The 24,188-nt window shown below is 47.2% G+C and overlaps 1 protein-coding gene across 1 annotated transcript; it reads left to right on the forward strand.

The window, feature by feature from the left end:
* The first annotated feature begins 487 nt into the window (after window positions 1-487).
* On the forward strand, window positions 488-20,810 carry LOC103606147 (zinc finger protein DZIP1L-like). The gene is given in 8 exon segments (XM_008590739.1): window positions 488-538; window positions 541-959; window positions 4,758-4,809; window positions 7,197-7,227; window positions 9,525-9,578; window positions 11,116-11,249; window positions 12,905-13,097; window positions 20,674-20,810. Coding segments are annotated over 8 exon segments (1,071 nt in total).
* The last annotated feature ends 3,378 nt before the right edge of the window (window positions 20,811-24,188 follow it).

Below are 24,188 nucleotides of genomic sequence, written 5' to 3' on the forward strand. Positions count from 1 at the left end.
GTAGGTTTGGTAAATGTAGAAGGACCCTCCTACATTGGACAGCTCCCCACTGACAAAGACCACTGCCAGGCACTCCTGCAGTGGAAGTGGGCATGGGGACCTGCTAAGTGCCAGGTACTAGGCTGGGTGTTTTCCCTGCCTCCCTCCCAACCACAAGCCTGGAAAGTAGGCCCCTGAATCCCCCATATGTGCATGAGGCTTAACGATGTGTGCCCAAGGCAGAGGATTGGAATGTACATCTGTGTGGTGGCACAGCCCACACCATCCCTGTGCACAGCAGCGTGTGCACACCCACTGCAGCTGTGTGCAGACGCCTTGCCTGCCTCCACCTTGGCTCTTGCTGGTGGGCGCACAGCATGTGCAGCCACACGCACCTCGCCTAACTCGGACTCTCTTCTCATTTTCCAGGCCCTCTCAGCTTCGTGTCCTGCTGCCGTGGCCTTGGTGTTGCCCTTCCCTGGTGGTCAGTGCAGGGCTGCCCCCACCCATGCAGTCCCCAGCTGCCTGTGCTGGTGGCCTCCGTGATCTCCTCTTTGGAATGTGGCCTACACATTCCCCACCTTCAAGTTCCAGTCTTGCTGTGAGAGCATTGACTGGAGGCACATTAATGCCCTGAACTTGTACTATGTGGCCCCGGAGGTGGACGTGGCTGCCCTGCAAGAGAACATCACCGGTGTCACCTTCTGCAACATGGAGCAGGAAGCCTGCAGCTGCTGTAGGCAGCCTGTGGACCTGGTGCTCCTCAAGGTGCTGCGTCTGGCTCAGCTCAGCATTAAATACCTACTGCACTGCCAGGAGGGCCTGAGTGCCGGCATTGCCCAGCTCGAGGCATGGCTGCAGGCCAGCCTGCACCAGCAGCAGCAAAGCCAGGTGGAGCTGGGATGCCAGGCTGATGAGCTTAAGGTCAGGTGGGAGGAGAGCCACTGGCATCGTAAGATGATCAGCACCATAGAGAAGATGTAGGTACCTTTTGTAGCCTAGAGTAGTGGCTGGCAATAGTTCTAAATTCATTCAATAATAATTCTTTTGTCTTATCTATTTGTTCCTAAAGCTTGGTCCCCTCATTTTCTTTCCACTCTTCCAGTTCTTTCCTGCTTCTATTTCCTTATGATGGCTGATTTCTGCCTCTTTTGAAGAAAAGCAAGAAAGATGTAATCAGTAATTCCACATTATAGCAAACATTTACCAAGGACCTGCTGGGCCCTGGTCCACGCAAGTCACTATGGAGACCCAAAGAACATTTATCCCCCAGCGCCCTCTGTGTGGACTTGGGGACGGCCAGTCTAATCCAGTCTCATCTAATTGTAAAGTCCCCTGAGGATAGGACTTGTCTTTCTTCATATCCCTTCCAATGCCCAGCCTGGCTGGTGCTCAGTGAGCATGCGCTGAGGGAATGAGTGATGAATGAGCAAATGAAGCAAGGAGCAGGGCGAGTTTGCATATTTTCATTCCACAAGTATTTACTGAGCACTTCCTGTGGGATGGGTTCTGAAGCTTTCAGAATCAGACCCGGTCTTTTGTCCTCAAAAAGCAAACTAACAGTGTAGCATAAGAAGATAAGGTTCAAGTTCAAATGCCCTCAGAGGGTGCTGATTATTAAAGCCAATTGCAACTCTCTGCTCTACTTTATGCCACAAAGGTCTGGCAAAGATAATCGACCTTCCTTTCTTTACTGCTTACAATTATTTGCCACGTCCGGGAAGAGGTCATCCCAGCTCGCACACCATAGTTATGGGAAACAGCTGGCACTTTGGCCTGTGAGATTCACATGTATCGTGGGTCTCCTGGGTAGTCTGTGACCCGAGTCTCCCTGAGGTTTGCTCCCTGTGCCCACCTGGAGCTGTCTCTGCCTCTCAACCTCCCTCTGAGCTTCCAGCTCCCCTTGGGTCCACTTTAGCTTGGCCCGAAGCTCTTCCAGCACTTCTTCCGCTGGCTGTCTCTGCTTCTTCTGTTTTCCTGTGGGGTCCATGCAAAGAGAGGCTTATCAGCTTAAGTCAAAAGTCATTGGAGTGTCGTTTCTTGCCGCTTCGATCAGTCACACCTTGGTCTGAGACCAGCTTTGCTACTTAGTACATTGACTTTGGGTCAGTGACATAACCTCCCCGACCTTCTTTTCTCCAAACTGCAAAATGGAGGAAATAGTAGCACTAAACTCAGAGGGTTACTGTGAGGATGAAATGAGATAATGCAAGGTACTTAGCACAATGCCTGGCTCAGCAGCTCCATATGTGTGAACGACTACTGTATTGTCACTTAAATAAGTATCTTGACAGTAGACACCTAGAAATGTAAATGTAAAATTCCTAGAGTAACAGAGGCAGTGTACACACTAATTATTAATACAAAGAACGTAGCTTTGTATCCTGACAGCAATCAGGAGTTTAAAGTAATGAAAAGTATTGTAGTTGTAAGTTCACTCTTTTCAATAATACAGCATAACTTAAGTGTGTCATTTCAAATTTCAAATGAAAACAAGGCAGCATGTGTAATAAAGTCACATTTTAACCAAGGTTGCTTTAAGTGTATACTTTACATTTTTTAAGTTAAAAAGAATGATGCAGAATGAAGTATAAAAGAACATTGTAACTACACACAATGAAAAGGGTATCAGTGGTACTTGAACATGTGTTACTTTTTAAAGTATGTTTAGTTTTTATTAGACAGATGGAATGTGATCAAAACTCTAAGCCTTTTTATGGAGAAGAGATGTGGCCTTTCTCAGGTTGAAGTTTTTGGAAGCAAACAATTTTTAGATGTAGTAGAAATGAATTTGATTTAATAGAGTGAATTGAGGTGAGTGTGGCATAGGATAGCTGGGCTTCTGAGAAGCCAGCTGCCCAAGAATAAAAAGGTCGTGAATACTGATGAATCCCTAGTAACCTTAAGAACACATTTCCCCTCTCCTTACAGCACTTTACATTAAAGAAATAATAAGAGATGTGCACCAAACTTTACATGTAACAATATTGATCATCATGTGATTTCTAATACGGAAATTTTTGCGTGAACCATATACGAGGGTACTTCAAAAAGTTTATGGAAAATAGAATTAAAAGATAATATGAATCTCTCCATGAATTTTTAGAAATATCCTCATATTCAACAGGAGGAAATTGTGACATAGATTATGATAGCCACTTGATGGAATACGATTCAGCCTTAAAAATCATGTTTTCAAACAGTAGTTAATGACACTGGAAAATGTAATACATTCTGAAATGAAAGTAAGCAATGGTCAAAGTGCATAATACTATTTGCTTATGTATGTCTTATTCAAAACCCTAACAAACAGAGCAGGGGAAGGCCAGGAACCGGGGTGGTTCTCACATATGCCTGATAAGAACTATCGCAAAGGACTCTGCAAAGCCTCAACTTTGCACAAAGGCCTTTACAATCTTATGGAGAAAATAGTTCTGTGAGGACATCTGCCCCGCGATTGCCTGTCCAACCTTGGACTGGCGTCACCCTGTTATTGATCCTTGTAGCCAAGGATAATTATCCCAAAACAAGTAAGTAATCCTCCATCACTTTTCCTTTAAAACCCTTTGTCTTCCTTTACCTCCCTGAACACGCACTTAGTTTACTATCGCCCATGTATTCCCCTTGCAATGCCCTATTCCCGATGAAACTCTTTTAGACAGCCTCTCTGTTTGTTTTTCAAGTTGACAGTCTACAGGCAAAAATGATAGAGAAATACACCCAAATATGAACTGCTGGTGCTACTGTCTGTGGTTTTCATTTTCTCTTTTCTATCTTCCTGCATTTATATGTTCTACATAAAGATGTACATATTTTTAATTCATTAATTTTTTTATTGCATATTGTATTGGATACAGTTTGTTGTTTCAATACATGCATATATCGTATAATGATCCAATCAGAATAGTTAGCAGAGCTTTCACCTAAACATTTGTCATCTCTTTGTGGTTATAGCATTCAAGACCCTTTCCAGCTATCTTGAAATATACAATACAATACAATAGCTTAGCTGTAGCCACTCTAGAGAACCAGAACCTATTCTTCCTATCTAACTGTAACTTTCTCACTTTGCTTGCCACCTTCTCCCCATCACTTGTCACACAGGTGGCACTACATGAGGGAAAGCAATGGGGAGGACAGGATTAGATCACCTGAGTCAGCCTGGGATTTCCCCTAGCCCAACATCCTGTTCTCGAGGGACCCCTGGGCTACTTCCGAAAGGAAGAATTCAATTTCCTGAGGAAGGCAGTGATGCCCACCCAAGCTGCCCATTAGCATCACCTGGAGAGCTTTAAAACACTGCCCGTGTCCCCGGGAACTGTGAGCACTGACTGAATATGGGATGATACTAAGGAATTTCTGTTGGTTTTTCAGGCTGTGATGATGCTGTTGTGTGTCTGCTTAAAAGCGGGAATCCTTGCTTTGTAGAGATAGAAACTGAAATATTTGCAGATGAAATCACATGACTAACATCCTTCAAAACAATCCAGGTGTGTGTGAACGTGGGGAGAGAAAGACGCAACAGCACGGCCGTGAGTTGACAACCGCTGCGCGGGGCAGTTTGCAGACGAAGGCTCGTGACGTCACTCTCTCTACTTTCGTAATGTTTGAAATTTGCCATAACAGAAAGTTTGGAAAAATACCAAGTCTGGGTCTCACCCCAGGGTTGAGAACCACCTGAGGCAGAGGACAGCGAATAAATAGCATCTGTGACTCCACGTCCCTCTGCTACGGCACTGCAGACACTGCCAATCTGTCATATTGTCTTCTCACTGTAGAACCTCAGATTCTCCACCCAGCTTTGGAAGCTGCCCTGACGAGTTAACCAGAGTCAGGGGGCGGATTACTTGTATCTTTGCACAAAGGCAAACGTGACAGAATTTGACAGTTGTTCCCTGTACCCATCTTCCCTTTCTTCCTCACTAACAGAAACCCTGATTTTTAGCTGGTCATGAGGCCAATCGGAATAAACCTCATGTCCCAGCCTTCCCTGGAACTTGGTGTGGCCATGTGACTAAATTCTGGCCAAGGAAATGTAAGCAGAAGTGGTGCATGCAAGTTCGGGGACGGGTGGTTAAAAGAAGTTATGCCATTCCTCACCCACCCTCCTCCTGCTGACTAGGATGGTGGACCAGAGAGCTGGACCTCACGCAGCCACCTTAGACCATGAGGCAGAAGCCACATGACGGGAGTGGCAGAGCAGCACAGGAAAAACTGGGTCCCTGATGATTGTGGCGTTGCATATCAGCCCCAGGTTGCTTACCTCCAGACTTTGTTAGAGAGAGAGGGAAACTTCTATCTGGTTTAAACACTTGTGACTACAGGATTGTTTTCTGCTGTCACGGTTTACTTTTACTGTAACACCAAAGAGGTGATAGTTGCTGGCCGTGGTTAGCAGCAAAGGTACCCATTGGGAATCCAGACTCTGTTCTTCCTCTTTCCGCATTTAGTGTGTAGCTTATGTTAATTCTCATGGTTGCAAGATGGTTGCCCCAGCCCCGACCATCACGACCATGTCTGATGGAAGAAGTAAACAAAAAGGCCCCTTCCTGAGACGTTTGCTGATATATTATCAGTCAAACGTCTGTCACATGGGCACCCACAAGTGCAGGAAGGCTGGGAAAGCGATGACTAGTTTCACAGTCTCCAGAGCAGAGGTAGGCAAAGGAGGACACAGTTGGGCGTGGATGTGGGATGAGCTGTGCACCAGCATGTGACACCACGGGTCACAAACAACAGCTCAGGCTTCACGGAAGAGAGAATTTGTCAGCGGGACAGACAGAGCATCGCACAGAGCTCACGGCAGGGGAGCAGCCGAATCTGAGAATGAACTGGAACGAGAGATGTGAATGTGGCCAGGAGTTTCCCTCTTCTGTGTGTCTCTGTTCCTTTCTCTGTATCTGCTTCATTTTGCTCTTTTACTCTGAAGATCAGCTTCTGCTGCTTATCTGTCCCCCGAGGCAAAACAAATAAACAAACCAAGAAAGCCCAGAACAGTCAGCTGCCAAGGGCTCTAGACTTCACTCATTAGCAGTGCAGCCCTCTCCACGCAAGCCCGGAGAGTTGGCTGTGGCTGTGGGGTGAGGTCGCGTGTGGCTGCCTCCATGGGAAAGGAGGAAGGAAGAGGCACGTGGACAAGGGGCTTGAGCAGACAGTTCAGTGAATGTCCACATCGTGCCTCCTGGCAGGGGTCGTCTCTGGCCTCCTTCCTCCCAGGGGGCACATGGCTCAGGTGCCGACGTGGTGGGAGGGGAGCCTCTACCTTGCCCTGTCTGTTTTCCATTAATTGTACCAGTAGTACTGACCATGTGCCAGTCCCACCCGACTTCCATGGCACTCCCATCCTCATACCACAATCCGTCTTTGAAGAGGGGACATTCTTGCCTCCCCATGGCAGGAAAATGGAGCAGCTGCCATCCTGATGGCTGCTGTTTGAGCTTGTCGCCTTCCCCTCTTACATATAGACCATGGCAGATTTGTTGGGGGGCTGGGGTGGACATCTGAACTTTTTCTGTTTCCCAGTGGGTGGCCTGGAACATTGGCTGTCCCTTCTTTACTAGGCTCGTGTCGGGCTGGGTCACAGACTCTTTAAAACCATTGTGGTGACTGGGTCACAGACCCCTCACGTGCAGGCTGGGGCATAGACTCCCCCACATGCAGGCTGGGGCACAGACCCTCCACATGCAGGTTGCAAGCTAGGTAATTGGAAAGATCCTGGGAGCCGTTGGCAAGTTTGATGTGCTTTACTTGGACATGAGCTCAGCCCCAAGTCTCCTCAGCCAGCAGTAGCCAGCAACAGCCCTACTGCCAGCCCTACTGGTATCCCAAGGGCACCCCCAGAAGTGTCCCAGGGGCCCTTCCTGGTGGCCTTCTGGGAGCATCCCAGGTATTCTGAGGTTCAGAGCTGTTTGTCCTTTATATTAAGTCAATTAACCAGGGAACGCCTGGGTCAATCAGATAACCAAGGGACACTTAAGTGCACACACACAGGTATACAAATCTACATCAGACAATAGCAAAGGGACACCTGGGCACACATGCACAGTTAACATATTTACATCAAACAGGCTAGGTCATGCTTGCCAAGACTCGAGGGAATCAGCTGAGGGAGCCTGACTATTTCATTTTCCTTAAAGATAGGCAGACCCACCGTTCAGAGCAGAGTCCGTGCAGTGCTCCCTGCTGGCTGTAACCTGCTCTGTTCCACCTCTTTGCAGATCCAGACCTTGGCCCTCAGGAAGGTGGAGGGTAAGTCTGCATGGGCTGGTTTGTAATAGTCTGTGCTGTTGTCTTGGGCTTTTCTCTCTCCTCCCCTCCACCCCCCATCCATTTATAGGTGCAGGATTGGTGACAGCAGCCCCCAGCTGGGTGAGGGAGAGAGCTTCTGGGACAGATGGGGCTGCAGCCGGCATTTGTGCCGAAGGCTTTTCATACAGGTGCAGGTTTCTTGCTGGCTTGCTCTTCTCTGTAAGGGGATGGAGGCGGTGGGGAGGCGTGAGGAGCTTGGGGGTGATGATTGATGGGACAGGGTTCCCCAGGAGGCTCTTTCTAATTCACCATGCCTGTGGTAAGGCCTCAGGGTTGCTGGTGACCTTTATCTTGTTCCCAGTGTGTAGCAAGTTGAGACCAAACCCATGTGAATGTGGCCTGTTTGGCATATGTGCTCGCCTCCTCTTGGGCACCCTGGTGTACCAGTGTGTGTCTGAAGTCCACCTCTCCTCCCATCCCGTGCCTTGGGGCTAGATATTTCTTTCCCAGGCTTGCAGCCAATTCAGAGGGGCACTGTTTCTGTGGCCCTGAACTTCCTGCAAGCTGGAGCTGGAACGGTACATAATAGCAGCTGTGTGCCATGTGCTTCACCAAGCTCTTCAGGTTCAGTGTCTCATGACACTGTCCCCACTATTGAATGGGGGTTGGCATTATTATCCTCATTTTCTAGATGAGGAAACTGNGCCCTCTCCACGCAAGCCCGGAGAGTTGGCTGTGGCTGGGGGGTGAGGTCGCGTGCGGCTGCCTCCATGGGAAAGGAGGAAGGAAGAGGCACGTGGACAAGGGGCTTGAGCAGACAGTTCAGTGAATGTCCACATAGTGCCTCCTGGCAGGAGTCATCTCTGGCATCCTTCCTCCCAGGGGGCACGTGGCTCAGGTGCCGACGTGGTGGGAGGGGAGCCTCTACCTTGCCCTGTCTGTTTTCCATTAATTGTACCAGTAGTACTGACCATGTGCCAGTCCCACCCGACTTCCATGGCACTCCCATCCTCATACCACAATCCGTCTTTGAAGAGGGGACATTCATTCCTCCCCATGGCAGGAAAATGGAGCAGCTGCCATCCTGATGGCTGCTGTTTGAGCTTGTCACCTTCCCCTCTTACATATAGACCACGGGAGAGTTTTTTGGAGGCTGGGGTGGGCATCTGAGCTTTTCTGGTTCCCAGTGGGTGGCCTGGAACATTGGCTGTCCCTACTTTACTGTGCTAGGCAGACCCACCGTTCAGAGCAGAGTCCGTGCAGTGCTCCCTGCTGGCTGTAACCTGCTCTGTTTCACCTCTTTGCAGATCCAGACCTTGGCCCTCAGGAAGGTGGAGGGTAAGTCTGCATGGGCTGGTTTGTAATAGTCTGTGCTGTTGTCTTGGGCTTTTCTCTCTCCTCCCCTCCACCCCCCATCCATTTATAGGTGCAGGATTGGTGACAGCAGCCCCCAGCTGGGTGAGGGAGAGAGTTTCTGGGACAGATGGGGCTGCAGCCGGCATTTGTGCCGAAGGCTTTTCATACAGGTGCAGGTTTCTTGCTGGCTTGCTCTTCTCTGTAAGGGGATGGAGGCGGTGGGGAGGCGTGAGGAGCTTGGGGGTGATGATTGATGGGACAGGGTTCCCCAGGAGGCTCTTTCTAATTCACCATGCCTGTGGTAAGGCCTCAGGGTTGCTGGTGACCTTTATCTTGTTCCCAGTGTGTAGCAAGTTGAGACCAAACCCATGTGAATGTGGCCTGTTTGGCATATGTGCTCGCCTCCTCTTGGGCACCCTGGTGTACCAGTGTGTGTCTGAAGTCCACCTCTCCTCCCATCCCGTGCCTTGGGGCTAGATATTTCTTTCCCAGGCTTGCAGCCAATTCAGAGGGGCACTGTTTCTGTGGCCCTGAACTTCCTGCAAGCTGGAGCTGGAACGGTACATAATAGCAGCTGTGTGCCATGTGCTTCACCAAGCTCTTCAGGTTCAGTGTCTCATGACGCTGTCCCCACTATTGAATGGGGGTTGGCATTATTATCCTCATTTTCTAGATGAGGAAACTGAGGCTTGGAGAGATTCCTGGACTTGCCATCTCATGCACAGCTGGTGAGGGGCAGGGCTGGAATGTGAACTCTGATCTTTCTGCCTGCAGTGTCCATGGCTGTGACCACTGCTCCATCCTGTGTCTCTCTTATAGAGATGAACTGACTGGAGGGCTTGTTCTTTCTGGCCGGTACTCATCTGGGGTCCTGCACTTTTGTCTAAGTCAGGGATGGAGTCCAGGGCACCGTAGCCACTAACTGTTCCTCCTGTGTTCAGGGATCCATGAGGCACCGAAGGCTGCGGACACAGAGGAGGACTCTCCTGAGGAAGGTGGGGCCTTATTTTCTCTCCTGGGTGTCCAGTGCAGGACACAGATCTGCTGCCTGCTTCGTTGCTTAGTTCGTCTCTACTTAACTGTATCCGGACACCTGAAGCTTGGGTGGAGGGGACTTAGGACACGAAATAAATATTTCTTAAGCACCTTGCATGTGCCGGGGATGTTACACGCAGGTACTAACATGTGATCTCCTGGGTCAGTGATGGGAGACCCAGGCTCAGAGAGGGTCAGTAACTTGCCCAGAGTCACAGAGCTGGCAGGTAGTGGAGCCAGAATTTGGAGTAGCGTGTGATTCACAGGCCGCCCCACTGCGTCTCCCCTGGTACTGTCAAGAGCAGTGGAAGAGGTCTTGGAGTGTTGGCTTGAATAGGGACTTTGCTGTTTTCTTCTGCTCTGGGAGCTGCTGCAGACAGATCATGCAGGGCCTCGCTGATGTGCAAGAATCGGCTCAGCTCCCTCTTCAGAGCACTGGGCACCTGCTGTTTTATTCACCCCACTCAGGGACAGATTCTGATTCGCAGAGCTCTCAACCAGAAGTAGGCAGGGGATATAAAAGAAAAGTGAAAAGAGACAAGCTCCCTGACTGCAAGGAGCTCCTAGGATCGTCAGGGATAGGAAGCTCCCAGGAAAGATGAGAAACTGTTCCCTGGGCAACCTGCTGACCAGGGCTGGCCCCTCCAGTAAGGCTGTGATATGACAATTCCACAGTTACCCAACACACACGCCTGGGAAAGGACTTTACATGCGTCACCCCTCAGCCCTGGCCTGCCGCTTTATAGCAGTTGACACTGATGCTTTACTTGCTTGTTTTCTTACCCTCTGGATCAGTCTTTCTTCAAGTGTGGTCTGTGGCTCATCTTCATGAGAATCATCTGGGCCTGTTGAAATGCAGACTCCAGGGCCCTTCCCCAGACCTGTGGAATCAGACTGTGGAGGGTGGGGCCAGGGAGTGTGCACCTTAACCCATGCCCAGGTGATTCTGACGTGTACTAGCATTGGAGGGAGCCCTCCAGATGGACAGAGCAAAGGAAGAGAGCGGGGATCTGTCTTGTCCGTCAAATTATCCCCTGGACCAGAATTATCCCCTGGACCAGAACAGACGACCAGAACAGACCTGGCACGGCAATGGGGTGAAGATGTCAGGTGGGGGCTGGGGCTGGCAGAGGGAAGGTCTGAACTCTGGGGTCACAATAACACCCCAGGGAACACAATGCTGTCAGGGCTCAAGTGTAAGCCCCAAATCCCCGAGTTAACCCATGGCAGCACTGACTGAGGCCAGATCTTAGAGGTCCAGACCAGCAGGGGGTGAGAATCCTGAAGGTGGGTGGAGGGTCTGAGGTAGTGGTCCCCGGAGCAGAATCACTCCAGCTTGTGACCTAGGGATGGACACTCAGGAGGGGCCTGTGGTCCTGAGCTCACAGGTCGGAGACCAGGATCCCTGGAGGGGTGAGGGCGCATTGGGTGTGGGGGGCTCTGGGAAAGGAGGTCTCATGAGCATGGGCTGAGCTGGGCTATTGTGTTGTGCTGCAGAGCTTGAGGACTCCCGAGATGAGCTGTGGGAGGTGCTGGCCACTCTGAGGCGAAATCCCGCCCTGTTGAAGCAGTTCAGGCCAGTCCTGGAGGACACCCTGGAAGAGAAACTGGAAAGCATGGGGATAAAGAAGGTGAGTGCCAGAGCCACAATTTAGACACAAGGTGTCCAGCTAGGGCTCACAGACCCCTCATGCCCGTTGTACAGACCGGGTCACAAACCCTTCACATGCAGGCCACGAGCTAGGTAATAGGAAAAGATCCTGGGAGCTGTGGGTAAAAAATAAACAAGCTTTATTCAGAGCTAGGAGCAGCCACCCTCGTGACCTCTGGGAGTATCCCGAGAAGCAGGCAGGGTGCGTGTATCAGAGCTGTTAGTCCTTTATACTTAAGTCTATAACGTGGGACACCTGGGTGCCCCTACACAATGACATTAGAGAATAACCAAGGACCACCTGGGTGCACGTGGATATTTACATCAAATGCTCGGCAAGATTCTGGACATCTGAGGGGCCCTGACCGTTTTCCTACATTTTCCCAGCACAAGGTGTTCTCAAAGTGACAAACGATCAACTGTTTTTTATGTTGTAAACCATCCATCTCATTTGTGCCAGCACCGGCCCCTTTGGTGTCCAGGAAGAGAAGCCCACGTGCCCCTCCCCTCACAGCAGCGGTGTGCTCTCTTCTGTGTCCTCCAGCAGCTTCTTGAGAGCAGCCCTACCTGGCCAGTGAAGCCGCCCACGTCCTGACCCCTCAGTGTTCTGCACTCATTGGTTACTTCCTTCTGTGGCTCTAATGACATTTTCTGACAGAGGGAATTGAATTGGCTCCATGTGGCCTATGGACGGGTCCCCTTGGCCAAATGTCCATGTCTACATCCAGCATCTGTGGCCCAGGTGGCCCTGCCCACTCTGCAGGGTGTTGTGGGTGGGGCAGGTCCTGAAAGCTTTGTCTGGCACCAGCTAGTGTCTGAACGCCATTGTTCCTCCAGGCTTGTGCTTAACCAGTGCACGTGCGTTATCATTAGAGGCACCAATGAAAGCTATTATTAAATAAAAACACACCTTGTTATTCAGGTAGCCAAGCTTCATGTCGTTGTAAATACTGTCTGTGTAGAGTAAGTTCGGGCAAGATAGACACCTGGGTTCAACTTAGGAAGCGTGCTGAGGAGTCTTTGGTTTCAACCTCTGCTTAATGTCTCTTTGGCCCTATGCTCAGACTTGATTAGAACATTTCTTTCTAACCTCGAATGAATCCTCAACTTGGATTCATGTGCCTTCTGAGACCCTCTCATGGGCTCTGCATGAATGTCAGAAGCCCCAGCACCTCCCCATAGGAGTTGGAGGGGTACCTGGCTTTTGTTTACTGCAGTTTGGTTTCTCGAACACTCTTAGCCATGAGCAATGTGTCTGACGTGATGATAGTGCTGGGGGTACAGAAGGAGCAAGCCGTGGTCTCTGCTGCTAGGTTCAGTTGGGTGGTGGAAAAGCATGTCCCGTCCAAGTCCCTCATGCTGTGATGTGCGTGGAGTTGCGATGCAGCCCCCTGCGTTATCCTGCTCTGCACATTTTGATGGGGCTCCCAGACCCTGCGCCATCCCGCTTTCAGCCATGTGTGAAGCTGCTGCTCCTCTCATTCTGATCCTCGTTTCCTGCCCTCACCTCGCTCCCCCAAGAAAAGCACCAGGCGCCGATCACAGACTCCCAGGTCAGCCGCAGCAGGTGTGAGCGGTTTAGAGGGAGGATAAGGGGAGCCTCTGTGTGCAAAGGTGAACTTATGTCTCCTCCAGGATGCAAAGGGAATCTCGATTCAGACGTGCAGACACCTGAAGTCCCTGCTGAGAATCCAGCGGGAGCAGAAGGCTCGGAGGTTTTCCCAATTTCTGAGTCTGAGGGAAAAGCTCATTGAGGAAGCCACCAAGAGAGTGAAGGAGAGACAGGAGAATGGGGCCGTGGTGTCCCAGCCAGCCAGCCAGCCCCCAGGTATGCTGGAGAGGGTTTGTGCAGGGCTGTGACCTGGGAGGGTCCTGCTCTCGAGCCTCGTTTGCACAGGAGGGTGGAGCCCCTGTCTCCCATTAGGGACATTGCTCTGAAGGGCCAAGGTGGTAGAGTCCTCCCTGGTGACTGAGTCACAAGTCTTCTGTTGGAGAAGCAGAGTCCGGGGGTGGGGATGGGCAAGGGCACATGCCAGGGTCACTCAGGGAAGCTGGGGGAGAGCCAGAGCTGGGGCTGTGGCCAGCCTGCACTGTCCCTGCTCAACTACCCTCCTGCCTCCCTCAGCAGCTTCGTCCTCCCAGCTTGACTTGCTGTGACCATAGGTTGGGCTTCCCTTCAGCGTGGCAGCCTGCTGGGTTTCTGGCTGTGCATACCAGGCCTGTCAGTGCAGGGGACAGCACGAGGCCCGGGAGCACTAGGGCTACATGCGGAGGCAACTATCAACCAAGTGCAAACTTCCCAGAGCTCAGATGTGCCGCGCTGTAGGCAGTGGTGGGTGCGGGAGGCTGGGCCGATTCTGCACATGGACAGAGCCGCAGAGCTCCAGGCTGGGTCCCTGGGCCTGTCAGAGCTGCAGCTCTGCCACTTGTCCCTGCCTCTGGGGTCACGACAAGGGAAGGCCTGTGGTTCTGTTGGAGGATGAAAGCATGTGGGCCAGGAGCCTCAGGTCTCCATCTTCAGAGACCTTTTGGGAGAAGGGAAATTTTGTCCCTAGGTTCAAGAGCTCCCATTTCTAGAGGATTCCCAGATCCTTTGGCCTGCTGTAACTGGAGGCTCTGGGGATACAGGGTGATGGCCCGACACTCTCACGTCATCTTCTCAGCCATAGACAGATGCAGCTGGAAGGGTCCCCATTCTGTATCTTTTCTCCAGGCAGACCCAATCTGAGCTCTTCACACAAAGAAATTTTGCAGAGTTTGGTCCACGTATGTATGAGAATGGAAGAGACGATTTTAGTTGGTACCTGGGCCAATCATTTTATTTTATTTTTTTCTTTCTTTCTTTCTTTTCAAAAGATGACCAGTAAAGGGATCTAAACCCTTGATTTTGTGTTGTCAGCACCATGCTCTCCCAAGTGAGCCATGGGCCGACCCCTCACTCTGTGTCTTTTAACTGTGGCTTTAAATCTATTTACATTAGGGTTATTATTGATATGTAGTGACTAGTTTCTGCCATTTTGTTCCTTTTTTTCTGGTTGTTTTGTTGATCCTTTTTTTCCATTTTTCCAACCTTACCGTCTTCCTTTGTGGTTGAATTTTTTTTTCTAGCAGTTATTTTGGTTTCTCACTATTTATTTTTAGCATGTCTCTTACACATTTTTGTGTTAAGGTTACCATGAGGCTTACAAAAAACCTATTATAGTTATAACAGGTTATTTTAGACTTGTAACAATTGAACTTTGACACCTAAGAAAAAAGAAAATAAAGCCAAGTGTGTGCTTTGGCATCATTTCATCCCACTTTTTGACCATTTGTTGTTTCATGTTACATCTTTAAATGTTGCCTATCTCTTATACAGTTGTGTAGGTTAGTGTCTTGTTAGGTTTGTGCTTTAGTCTTCATTCTAAGGATGCAAGTAGTTTAGTCACCCCCCTTATGACACTGGAGTATTCTGAGGGTGACTGTGAACTTACTTTACTAATGAGTTATGTACCTTCAGATGTTTTCTTGCTGCTCCTAAGTGTCATCTTTTTTAAAAGATTGAAGAACTCCCTTTAGCATTTCTTGTAATGCAGGTCAGTGTTGAATATCCTTTGCTTCTGTTTGTCTGGGAAAGATTTTATTTCCCTTTGTATTTGAAGGTTAATTTTGCCAGATACCAAATTGTTGGCTGACAATCTTCTTTATTCAGCACCTGAATATATCATCCCATTTTCTTTTGATCTGTACGTTTTCTACTGAGAAATGTGCTGAGAGACATTTTGGGGCTCTGCTGAGTGTTACGTGTTGCTTTTCTCTCGCTGCTTTCAGTGTTCTTTCTTTGTCTTTGGTTTTTGCTAATTTGATTATGATGTGCCTTGTGGCGTTTCTCCTTGAATTGGATTTGACTCGCAACCTCTGGGCTTCCTGCACCAGGATGCTGTCAGCTTTCTCCATACTTAGGAGATTTCCAGCCATTATTTCCTGGAATGTGCTTTCTACATCTCTTCCTTTTCCCTCTCCTTTGAGAATGCCAACTCTACAGAGGTTATTTTCCTTGAGGAAGTCCCCTATTTGCTATTTTTCTGCTTTGTTTTTTTTTTCTTGTTCTGTTTTCTTTTTGCTCCTTTGATTCAATAATTTTATATATTTTATTTTTGAGCTCACTGATTCTTTCCTCTGTTTGATTAAGTCTGCTGTTGGAGCTTTCTGTTGAGTTTTTCAGTTCAGATAATGTATTCTTTATCGCTGCTTTTCCTGACATGGATTTGTCACCTCTCTTCCCCTGGGTGACAGAGCTGCAAAGAGGATTACTCAAAGCCCATTTCTTCCGAGCAGTGAGAGACCCCGAAGGGGTTAATTTCCCAGAACCCTCAAGGGAGAGGCATTCCTTCCTTAGGAAATTAACCACGAACTGGGGTTCTTTCCCTGCATTTAATCTCCAGACCAGGAAGTTACAGGAAAAGAACATAGGTGGGGTTTAACAGTAGAGGCTGGTAACATCAGTGAAACAAGCAAAGTGACATTCCATAATGCAATTTGCAAAAGGTTAGGTTGATCCACCAACAAAAGCTTGATCTTAGCAAACACTGTTTTTCCCTCCAGCAATTTCCCCAGTATTTACATATCAATCAAGTGACTCATCTTTCCTTGAGCCAGCAACCTTGCTGTGTTACAAAGACTTTAGCCTGAGGAAAGTTTCCTGTCTTTTGCAAGGTTAACATTTCTATATGTAATTCCAAAAGGTTAGGCTAAACCTGAGACTACAGGGCTTTGGAAAATAGGCCCTGTGAAATACATTTGCTTTATAAATGTTGGTATACTCCATATTTATTTCAAGGATTTCTATTCTTTTTTTTAATTGATTCAATTCCTTTGTCAAGTTTCTCATTCATCTCCAGGATTGTTTTCCTTATATCATTTAATTTTCTATCTGTATTTTCTTATGACTCCCTGAACATCATTAAGAGGGTTAATTTGAATTCTCTGTCAGACATTTCATAAATCCACTGTTCCTGTGGGTCCATTGCTTGTCTTTGTTTCCTTTGTTGGTGTTATATTTCTCTGTTTGTTCTTGATCTTTGTGTCCTTATGTTGATGTCTGGGCATTTGAGTAGACTGCTACCTCTTCTAGGTTTTACAGGTGTTCTTTTGTTGTGTTAAACCTTTATGGGTTAATATCTTAACTTTTTCTCTGGTATGTGGTTTTGGTTAAATCCAAAATTGGGGGAACTTCCTGTGGGGACCAAACTTGAGCTCTGTGGTTCTACTGAGTTGCTGCTTATTCTCTGGGGAAGGCTTTTTGTGAGGTCTGGATTTTAACTGTTGGCTTTTAATCACTTCCAGGTCTAATGAAGTCTGATATACCTGAGCTGTGTGGAAATTCAGGCCTGAGACCAAGTCTTCCAAGCAAACTGTGCCTTCTGCAGTTCTATTTCCCTGCCCAGTCTCCACTGAGTGGGGCTGTGTCAACTGGAAGGCAGATCAGCTGCCCACTCTGCACCTCAGTGTTCTCACAGGCCAGCCTCCCTCTTGCACTGTGTGTGGTCTGTATGTGGGTCGCTCACAATGACTCACAGGCTCTAGGTGGTTCCTTCAGTCAGCTGTGGCCACTGCTCCTATGTGGGTCCCCAGGAACCCTGTCAGTTGTTTCACTGACCTGGGGGCTGGTATGGTGCACTCTGAGGCCTTCTTCTCCCCTGCATACTTCAGGTAACTTCATGCAAAAGGCTCAGCAGTAGCTTTTGTTGGCTCCTGCTCCATGTGAGCTACAGCTTCTTCCACTTCTCACAAGGCTGGCCCTGAGATGGCCAGGGCTTGAAACCGTCAGAGCGGTTTCTTCTTCCTTTCACCGTGGCTTCTCCCACCTTCATGAATGCTGCAGGTCTCTCCCCCTCTTTCCCTGAGCTCAGCAGTCTCAGGTTGGCAGTCTTTACCTTTTAATAGTTATAAATTGGTCGATTGTTGGGGAGAAGGATGCTTGGGACTATGTATTCCACCATCTTGATAATGTCTCAACTGTATTTTTAATTGTGGTAAAAAGTACATACAATTTACCATCTTAACAATTTCCAAGTGTACTGTTCATTAGTGTTAAGTACATTCACACCATTGTGCAGCCTATCCTCGTAACTTTTTCATCTTCCCAACTGAAACTTTATACCCATGAAACAACTCCCCATTTCCCCCTTCCCCCAGCCCCTGGCAACCACCATTCTACTTTCTATTTCTATGAATTTAACTACTCTGGGTACCTCATATAAGTGAAATAATATAGTATGTCTCTTTTTGAAACTGGCTTATTTCACTTAGCACAATGTCCTCAAGGTTTGTCTATATCATAGCATGTGTCAGACTTTCCTTCCTTTTTAAGGCTGAATAATATTTCATTGTATGTGTATATATATATTTTGCTTATCCATTCATCTGTCAGTGATGAACACTTGGGTTGCTTCCAAATCTTGGCTATGGTGAATAATGCTGCTTTGAACGTGGTTGTACAAATATCTCTTTGAGATCCTGCTTTCAATTATTTTGGACATGTACCCAGAAGTAGAATTGCTGGATTGTAGGGTAATTCCATTTTTTGTTTTTTTGAGGACTCTCTAAACTATTTTTCACAGTGGCTGCACCATTTTATATTCCCAGTAACTATGCAGAAGGGTTTCTATTTCTCCACCTCCTTGCTGACACTTTTTAGTTTCTGGGTTTTTAAAATTTTTAAAAATATATATATATTTTTTTGTCTTTTTTCCGTGTCCGGCAATGGATTGCAACCCTCAGTGTTGCCCCCGCACCGGACCGGGGACCGGCAACGGGATTGCAACCCTCGGTGTTGCTCCCGCGCCTCGCTCAGCCAGTGAGCGGGAACCGGTCTGTATGTGGGATCCGAACCCCCGGACGGGAGTGCCGCCGCGCTTCCCAAGCGGCGCACTTATCCAGTGCGCCACTGGGCCGGCCCTAAAAATATTTTTAATGACTGTGTGATTGCATAATTTATTTAACCTTTTCCCTCCTCTTTTTGGTACTTTAGAAATAATCTTATAGGGCCGGCCCGGTGGAGCACTGGAGAGTGTGCTGCTTGGGAGTGCAACGGCGCTCCTGCCGAGGGTTCGGATCCCATGTGGAGACCAGTTCCTGCTCACTGGCTGAGCGTGGTGTGGGTGCAACACCGAGGGTTGCGATCCCATTGCCGGTCCCCGGTATGGGCGCGACACCGAGGGTTGCAGTCCCGTTACTGGTCAGTAAAAAAAGACAAAAAGGGAAAAAAAAAAAAAAAGAAATAATCTTATAAATATATATTTTTTGTATATATTTTTTATTTTAAACAGAAATACTGCACATTCTCACTCATAACTGGCTGCTAGGAAGGAAGGGAGGGAAGGAGGAAGGGGCGAGGGAAGGAGGGAAAAAGGAAGGAATGAAGGAAAGAAAGAAAGAGAAGACCGCAGAAATACGCTGAACTTTCAGAAGGAGAGATCAACCTAAGGATCCTAGAGATGAGGGAGGGAGGGAGGGGGTTTGGGAAGTGATAGGTCAGGCAAAGAGCATAAAGAAATATGACAATTTGTAAGAATGAATATGTTAATAATAAATAAAATTTTTTTTAAGTCTGTTTTTTATAGTGGCCATCCTAATGGGTGTGAAGTGACATGTTATTGTGGTTTTGATTTTCATTTCCCTAGTGATGAGTGATGTTGAGCATTTTTTCATATGCTTGTTGGCCATTTGTATATCGTCTTTGGAGAAATGTCTGTTCAAGCCCTTTACCCATTTTAAATTGAGTTATTTGGTTATTTTTGTTGTTGTTGAGTTGTAGCAGTTCATTATATATTCTGGACATTACGTTCTTGTCAGATGGATGATGTGCAAATATTTTCTACCATTCTGAACATTGTCTTTTCACTCTGTTGATTGTGCTCTTTGATGCACAGAAGTTTTTAGTTTTGATGTAATCCAATATATCTATTTTTTTCTTTTGTTGCCTGTGTTTTTGGTGTCATTTCCAAGAAACCCTTGCCAAATCCAGTGTCATGAAGCTTTCCCCCTATGTTTTGTTCTAAGAGTTTTATAGTTTTAGATCTTACATTTAGGTCTTTAATCGGTTTGAGTTAATTTCTTATAAGGTGTAAGGAGGCGGGTCCAAGTTCATTCTTTTGTGCATGTGGATATTGAGTTTTCCTAACACCATTTGCCAAAGAGACAGTTCTTTTCTTATTGAATGGTCTCGGCACCCTTGTTAAAAATCATTTGACCATATATGCAAGTGTTTATTTCTGGGCTGTCTATTCTATTCCACTGTTTTATATGTCTATCTTTATGACAGTATGACACTATTTTGATTACTGTACCTTTGTAATAAGTTTTGAAATCAGGAAGCTTGAGACCTCCAACTTTGTTCTTTCTCAAGATTGTTTTGGCTATTTAGAGTCTCTTGAGATTTCATATGAATCTTAGGATGGATTTTTCTATTTCTGCAAAAGAATTCAGTTGAGATTTTGATGGGAACTGCATTAAATTTGTAGACCATTTTGGGTAGTATTTACATCTTAACAATATTAAGTCTTTCAATCCATGAACACAGAATTTGTTCACATTTTATTGGTGTCTTTAATTTCTTTCAGCAATGTTTTAAAGTTTTCAGTGTACAAGTCTTTTGTCTCCTTGATTTAGTGTATTCTTAAGTATTTTATTGTTTTAGATGCTATTGTAAATGGAATTGTTTTCTTAATTTCCTTTTTGGATTGTTCATTGTTAGTGTATAGAAATGCAACTGATTTTTTTGTGTTGATTTTATATCCTGTAACTTTGCTGAGTTCCCCAATAATGTACAATTGGCCCCTCACAATGGCACACACCCCTCATTTTCCTCATTTTGCTTTGGACAAATGAAAACTTGGTTATGGATCAGCTCTGGCCCACAAGCCTGGCTTGTGTCTATAGACCACAGCAGTTCTTACATCTCACAATTGCATTCAGTGTGGAAATAGAAAAATCTAATTAGCTGCATTTTCTGAGACAACTCCAATAATGTCCTTAACTTATACATGTAGAGATGACATTGATTGGAAATTCATAACAAGCTTATACTTACAATCTGAAAAAGGTATTTTACCACCTAAAAACCTGAACCCACAATTTAGGAAGTAGAAGATGATTTGGTCTCATGGCTGGAACCTGGTAGTGGTGTGTAACTGAGATAAAAGTTAAGATCATTTTTGGCTTTGGAAAATCCAAAGTGAAATTATATATTATAATAAGTTGATTTGCATTCTATAATCAATTTCTAAGTTCATAGGGAATCTAAGTAAAGCAACCTCTAAGGTCAACAGAAAATTGAGTGTGATTCTGCACTTTTTTCTCTTCATGGTCAGTTTCCGAGGGGATCTGGCTGCAAAGGCCTGTTAATCCCTCTCCGGATTTAGGTGGAAAGTATGTGGAAGGCATTGTCCTGCACCTGTATGGCCTGCTCTGCTTCTGTTTTCATTCCAGTTGCTGTTACAGAAGTTACAAGCCTGTCTTCCTGCTGGAGGTAAAGGTGCAGGCTCAACATTTAGCATAATAGACAGAAAACAGAGCTGCTAGTGAGGGCACTAACATTTGTTAAATTCTTTAGGGAGGGGGATGCGTCTCTGATCCTTGTATCGCCTGCATCTGCACAGCACAGACACTAGTCATTGATAAGGTGAACCAGGCCAATTCTGAGTCAGTCACTGTGCCAGGAGTGTCTTCCTGCTTCTTTCCACCTAATGACAAGACAAGAGAGAAGAACTAACTCAGGCAGAGAGACAGAAAAAAAAAAAAAATGAAAGTGATAGAGAGGACTTGAAATAAAGGTCAGAGGGTGGTGAATGGAAGGACCTGATCCGGGGAAGAGATAATGAGGTGAAGTGTTCTGCCATTGGCCATGGCTCAGATGAAGCTGCATTTTATACTCAGTGGAGTCCATGAGTGGGATGGATCGAAAGGGTGATCTGAAAGAGTAGAGAGCTGCTCAGGGATTCCATGATTCTGACCGCAGTCAGAGATCTTACAGAGGAAATGGTGATCACTAAGAGTCCACTGGACCCGAAGATTCATCAGCCTTTTCTTTGCATTGGTTGAGCACAATAGCCATACGGAGGAAGTGCTTTGGGTTTCCTGACCAGAAGTGACAGGCTGGCTTAAAAGCTGCCACAGCTTCAGTTTTATTTTGTGCAGGACCAGCCAGCAGGTGACTTCCACATGGTGGCACTGTGGGCCACAAAGTGGATGGCTATACAAGTGCTTTTAATGGCATGTGGACGTCACAGCAAGAGATACTCTGGGTTCTTCCGGTCTGTGCCACCACCCGCAGTCAGGAAGGATTTGGCAAATGGTCTTATTCAGCCAGGCAGCTCTCTTATGTTTGAAAAACAAAACAAAACAAGAAACCCAAGCTTTTAAAGATAGGGAATAGAGCAGGACAGGACATGGTCTTTCTTGCTCTCCAGCTTACCCTTGTGTTGCCAAGGCCTTGCTGAGGTTTGCACAGCAAAGGCATTCAGCAAATGTTTGATGGGTTCACAACTGTACTGCACTCAAGAAGCCTCACTGTTAGGAGCTTTTCCCCAAGCTGCAAACATCTAACATGCATGGCAGTCCCATGCTGAAAGATCTTTATGACCTTGCTGCTTCCTCAGCTGCTGTATTATATCTGTCATTTTGTTTGTAGGTACATCTAATAGATTTGTCTGTACCTGCTGGATCCCTTTCCTCATTCCACCAATTTCTCAGACATATCTAGTCTTACCTGAATCTCAGCTTTGGCTGACATGCCCTTGAGTTGCCCTGTAACTGCTCCCAATTCCTCAGCTTTCCAGCTCATATACATACAACCACTGTCTCCATTATCTCTTCCGTCTCCACCACCACCTGTACCTCTACCACCTCCAGCATCACGGTTACCACCACCACCACCACTATCCATAACAACCACCTCCACCTCCACCACCTCCACCACCATCACCTCTACCACCACAACCACAACCAGCACCTCTACTACCATCACATCTACCACCAGCACCACGCCCTCCATCACCACCTTTACCACCACCACTACCTCCACCTCCACTACCACCACCATAACCACCTCCTCTGCTACCACTATTACCACCACCGCCATCATTACCACCATCTCCTCAAACATCATGGCCATATACTTATCCAAGAAATCTGAGGATTGTTGCCCACCCGTGAAAGTAGCTTCTATTGGAGAACAAGTGAAAAGGGCCTGAGGAAGGCAGTCAGGAGCCCCGATTCGAATCCTGGCAGCCACAGCCTTGTTTACAATCTTGGAAAAGTCATGGAATCTTTTGTTTTCTTATCTGTGAAGTGAGGAAGTTGGCAGAGATGGTCCTCTAGACTTACAGTATTCTATAATTCCAACAAGGCTGCAGGCTTTAGAAATTCACTTCTACCTTTAAAAAGGTTAGTCAATTTACTAATTATAACCGGAAAGTCTCTTTGATATTTAAAGATCCTCTTGCTTTTTCTTTGTTCTTTAAAAAATTAGAGCTGCCTCATTTTATAATGCCTGAAGCCTATATTTATAATCAGCATCTATTTCATGCTTCTGAGCCATTTTTTACATAATTGTCTTTTTTTTTTTTTGCTTTAGGTTAGTTCTTTTGTGGTTAATGGATAGCAGAAACAAAATGACTTTTGAAAAAGCCCTTTAGGGTTGATGGGGTTTGGCAGCTGTATCATTAGGGGCCCGTGTGGCTCTGCAACAGAACTGGGTCTCAGAAGAGGAAGGCAGCCCCATTCCAGGGAGCAGAAGGAGCAACTGAGGCCAGAGTCAGGTGGCGTGTGGCAGGTCGGCAGCAGTTTAGAAGGTGGTTTGAGGGTGGCCTCGAAGAAGCCAGAAAATGGTAGTCTGGATTCTAGAGAGGAGGAGGATGAGGTGTGTCCAGCGAGATGGCAGGGGGTGGCAGGCCACAGAACATGGAGGATGAGAGCACTCCAGGGTGGAACACAACCTTACCTAGGACCCACAGATTGGTGGTTCTGGGTGCACTTGGGTTTCACATGTAATGCTGCTTGTTGCATCAACACCTATGATGCTGAATCGTGTGTCACCCCTCTGGTAACACTGGCTTCCAGCGGCCCTCTCCCACGTCACTGGTGTGCTTTGTTGTTGATAAGCATAGATGCAGGCCTTGCCCAGAGTACACAGGAAGATGTGAATGGTGATTTTCTGGTCTTGTTCAATTGGCCATTTGGAATTTTATAATGTAAATGTAGAATGGCACATCTACAGACCACGTCTTCTCTGGAACGTTTTAGGCTGTAATTACCACATTCCTAGAATGTGATTTCTTTCAGTGTTGACACACCCCTGCTTCCACACACAGCCACCTGCAGGGAGGACAGCCAAGAGGCCTGTGGGTGGACTGAGAAGAGCAGTTTATGCCCATGTGCAAGGTATGCCCATACGTTCTCCGTCATGACTTAAAACCACATCGACTGGAGGTAAGAGATGACATCAGCTGGAGGGGCCCACTGGTGTTGCAGAGCAAGAGTCTTGAAAGCCCTCAGAGGACATAGGTGAGACCATTCCCCGAGGACTACTGGATACACTACTGGAATGGTGAGACCATTCCCCGAGGACTACATGGAGCCTAGGAGGGGTTGGGAGACTGTTCTGGATGCCAGCAGGGGAGGGGCACACAAGGTACCGATGCCTGGTCCCACTGATGTTGTGGAGCTAAGGCGGCACTATACACAGAATGTAGAAGGTGAGGGTTGACTTGTGGGCCCACACACATGGCGACAGACCGTTAGTCATCCAGAGCCCTCAACTTATTTTGTGAATAATGTGAGTGAAAGTCATCCCAAGTCAGCATGTTAACACCATTTTATGAGCCCACACCCATGGTTGCACACCCTGAGATCCACATCACCCTGGAATCCACACCCT

This window comes from Galeopterus variegatus, unplaced genomic scaffold, assembly GCF_000696425.1.
Source record: "Galeopterus variegatus unplaced genomic scaffold, G_variegatus-3.0.2 Scaffold6345, whole genome shotgun sequence".
NCBI classification, from domain to species: Eukaryota; Metazoa; Chordata; class Mammalia; order Dermoptera; family Cynocephalidae; genus Galeopterus; species Galeopterus variegatus.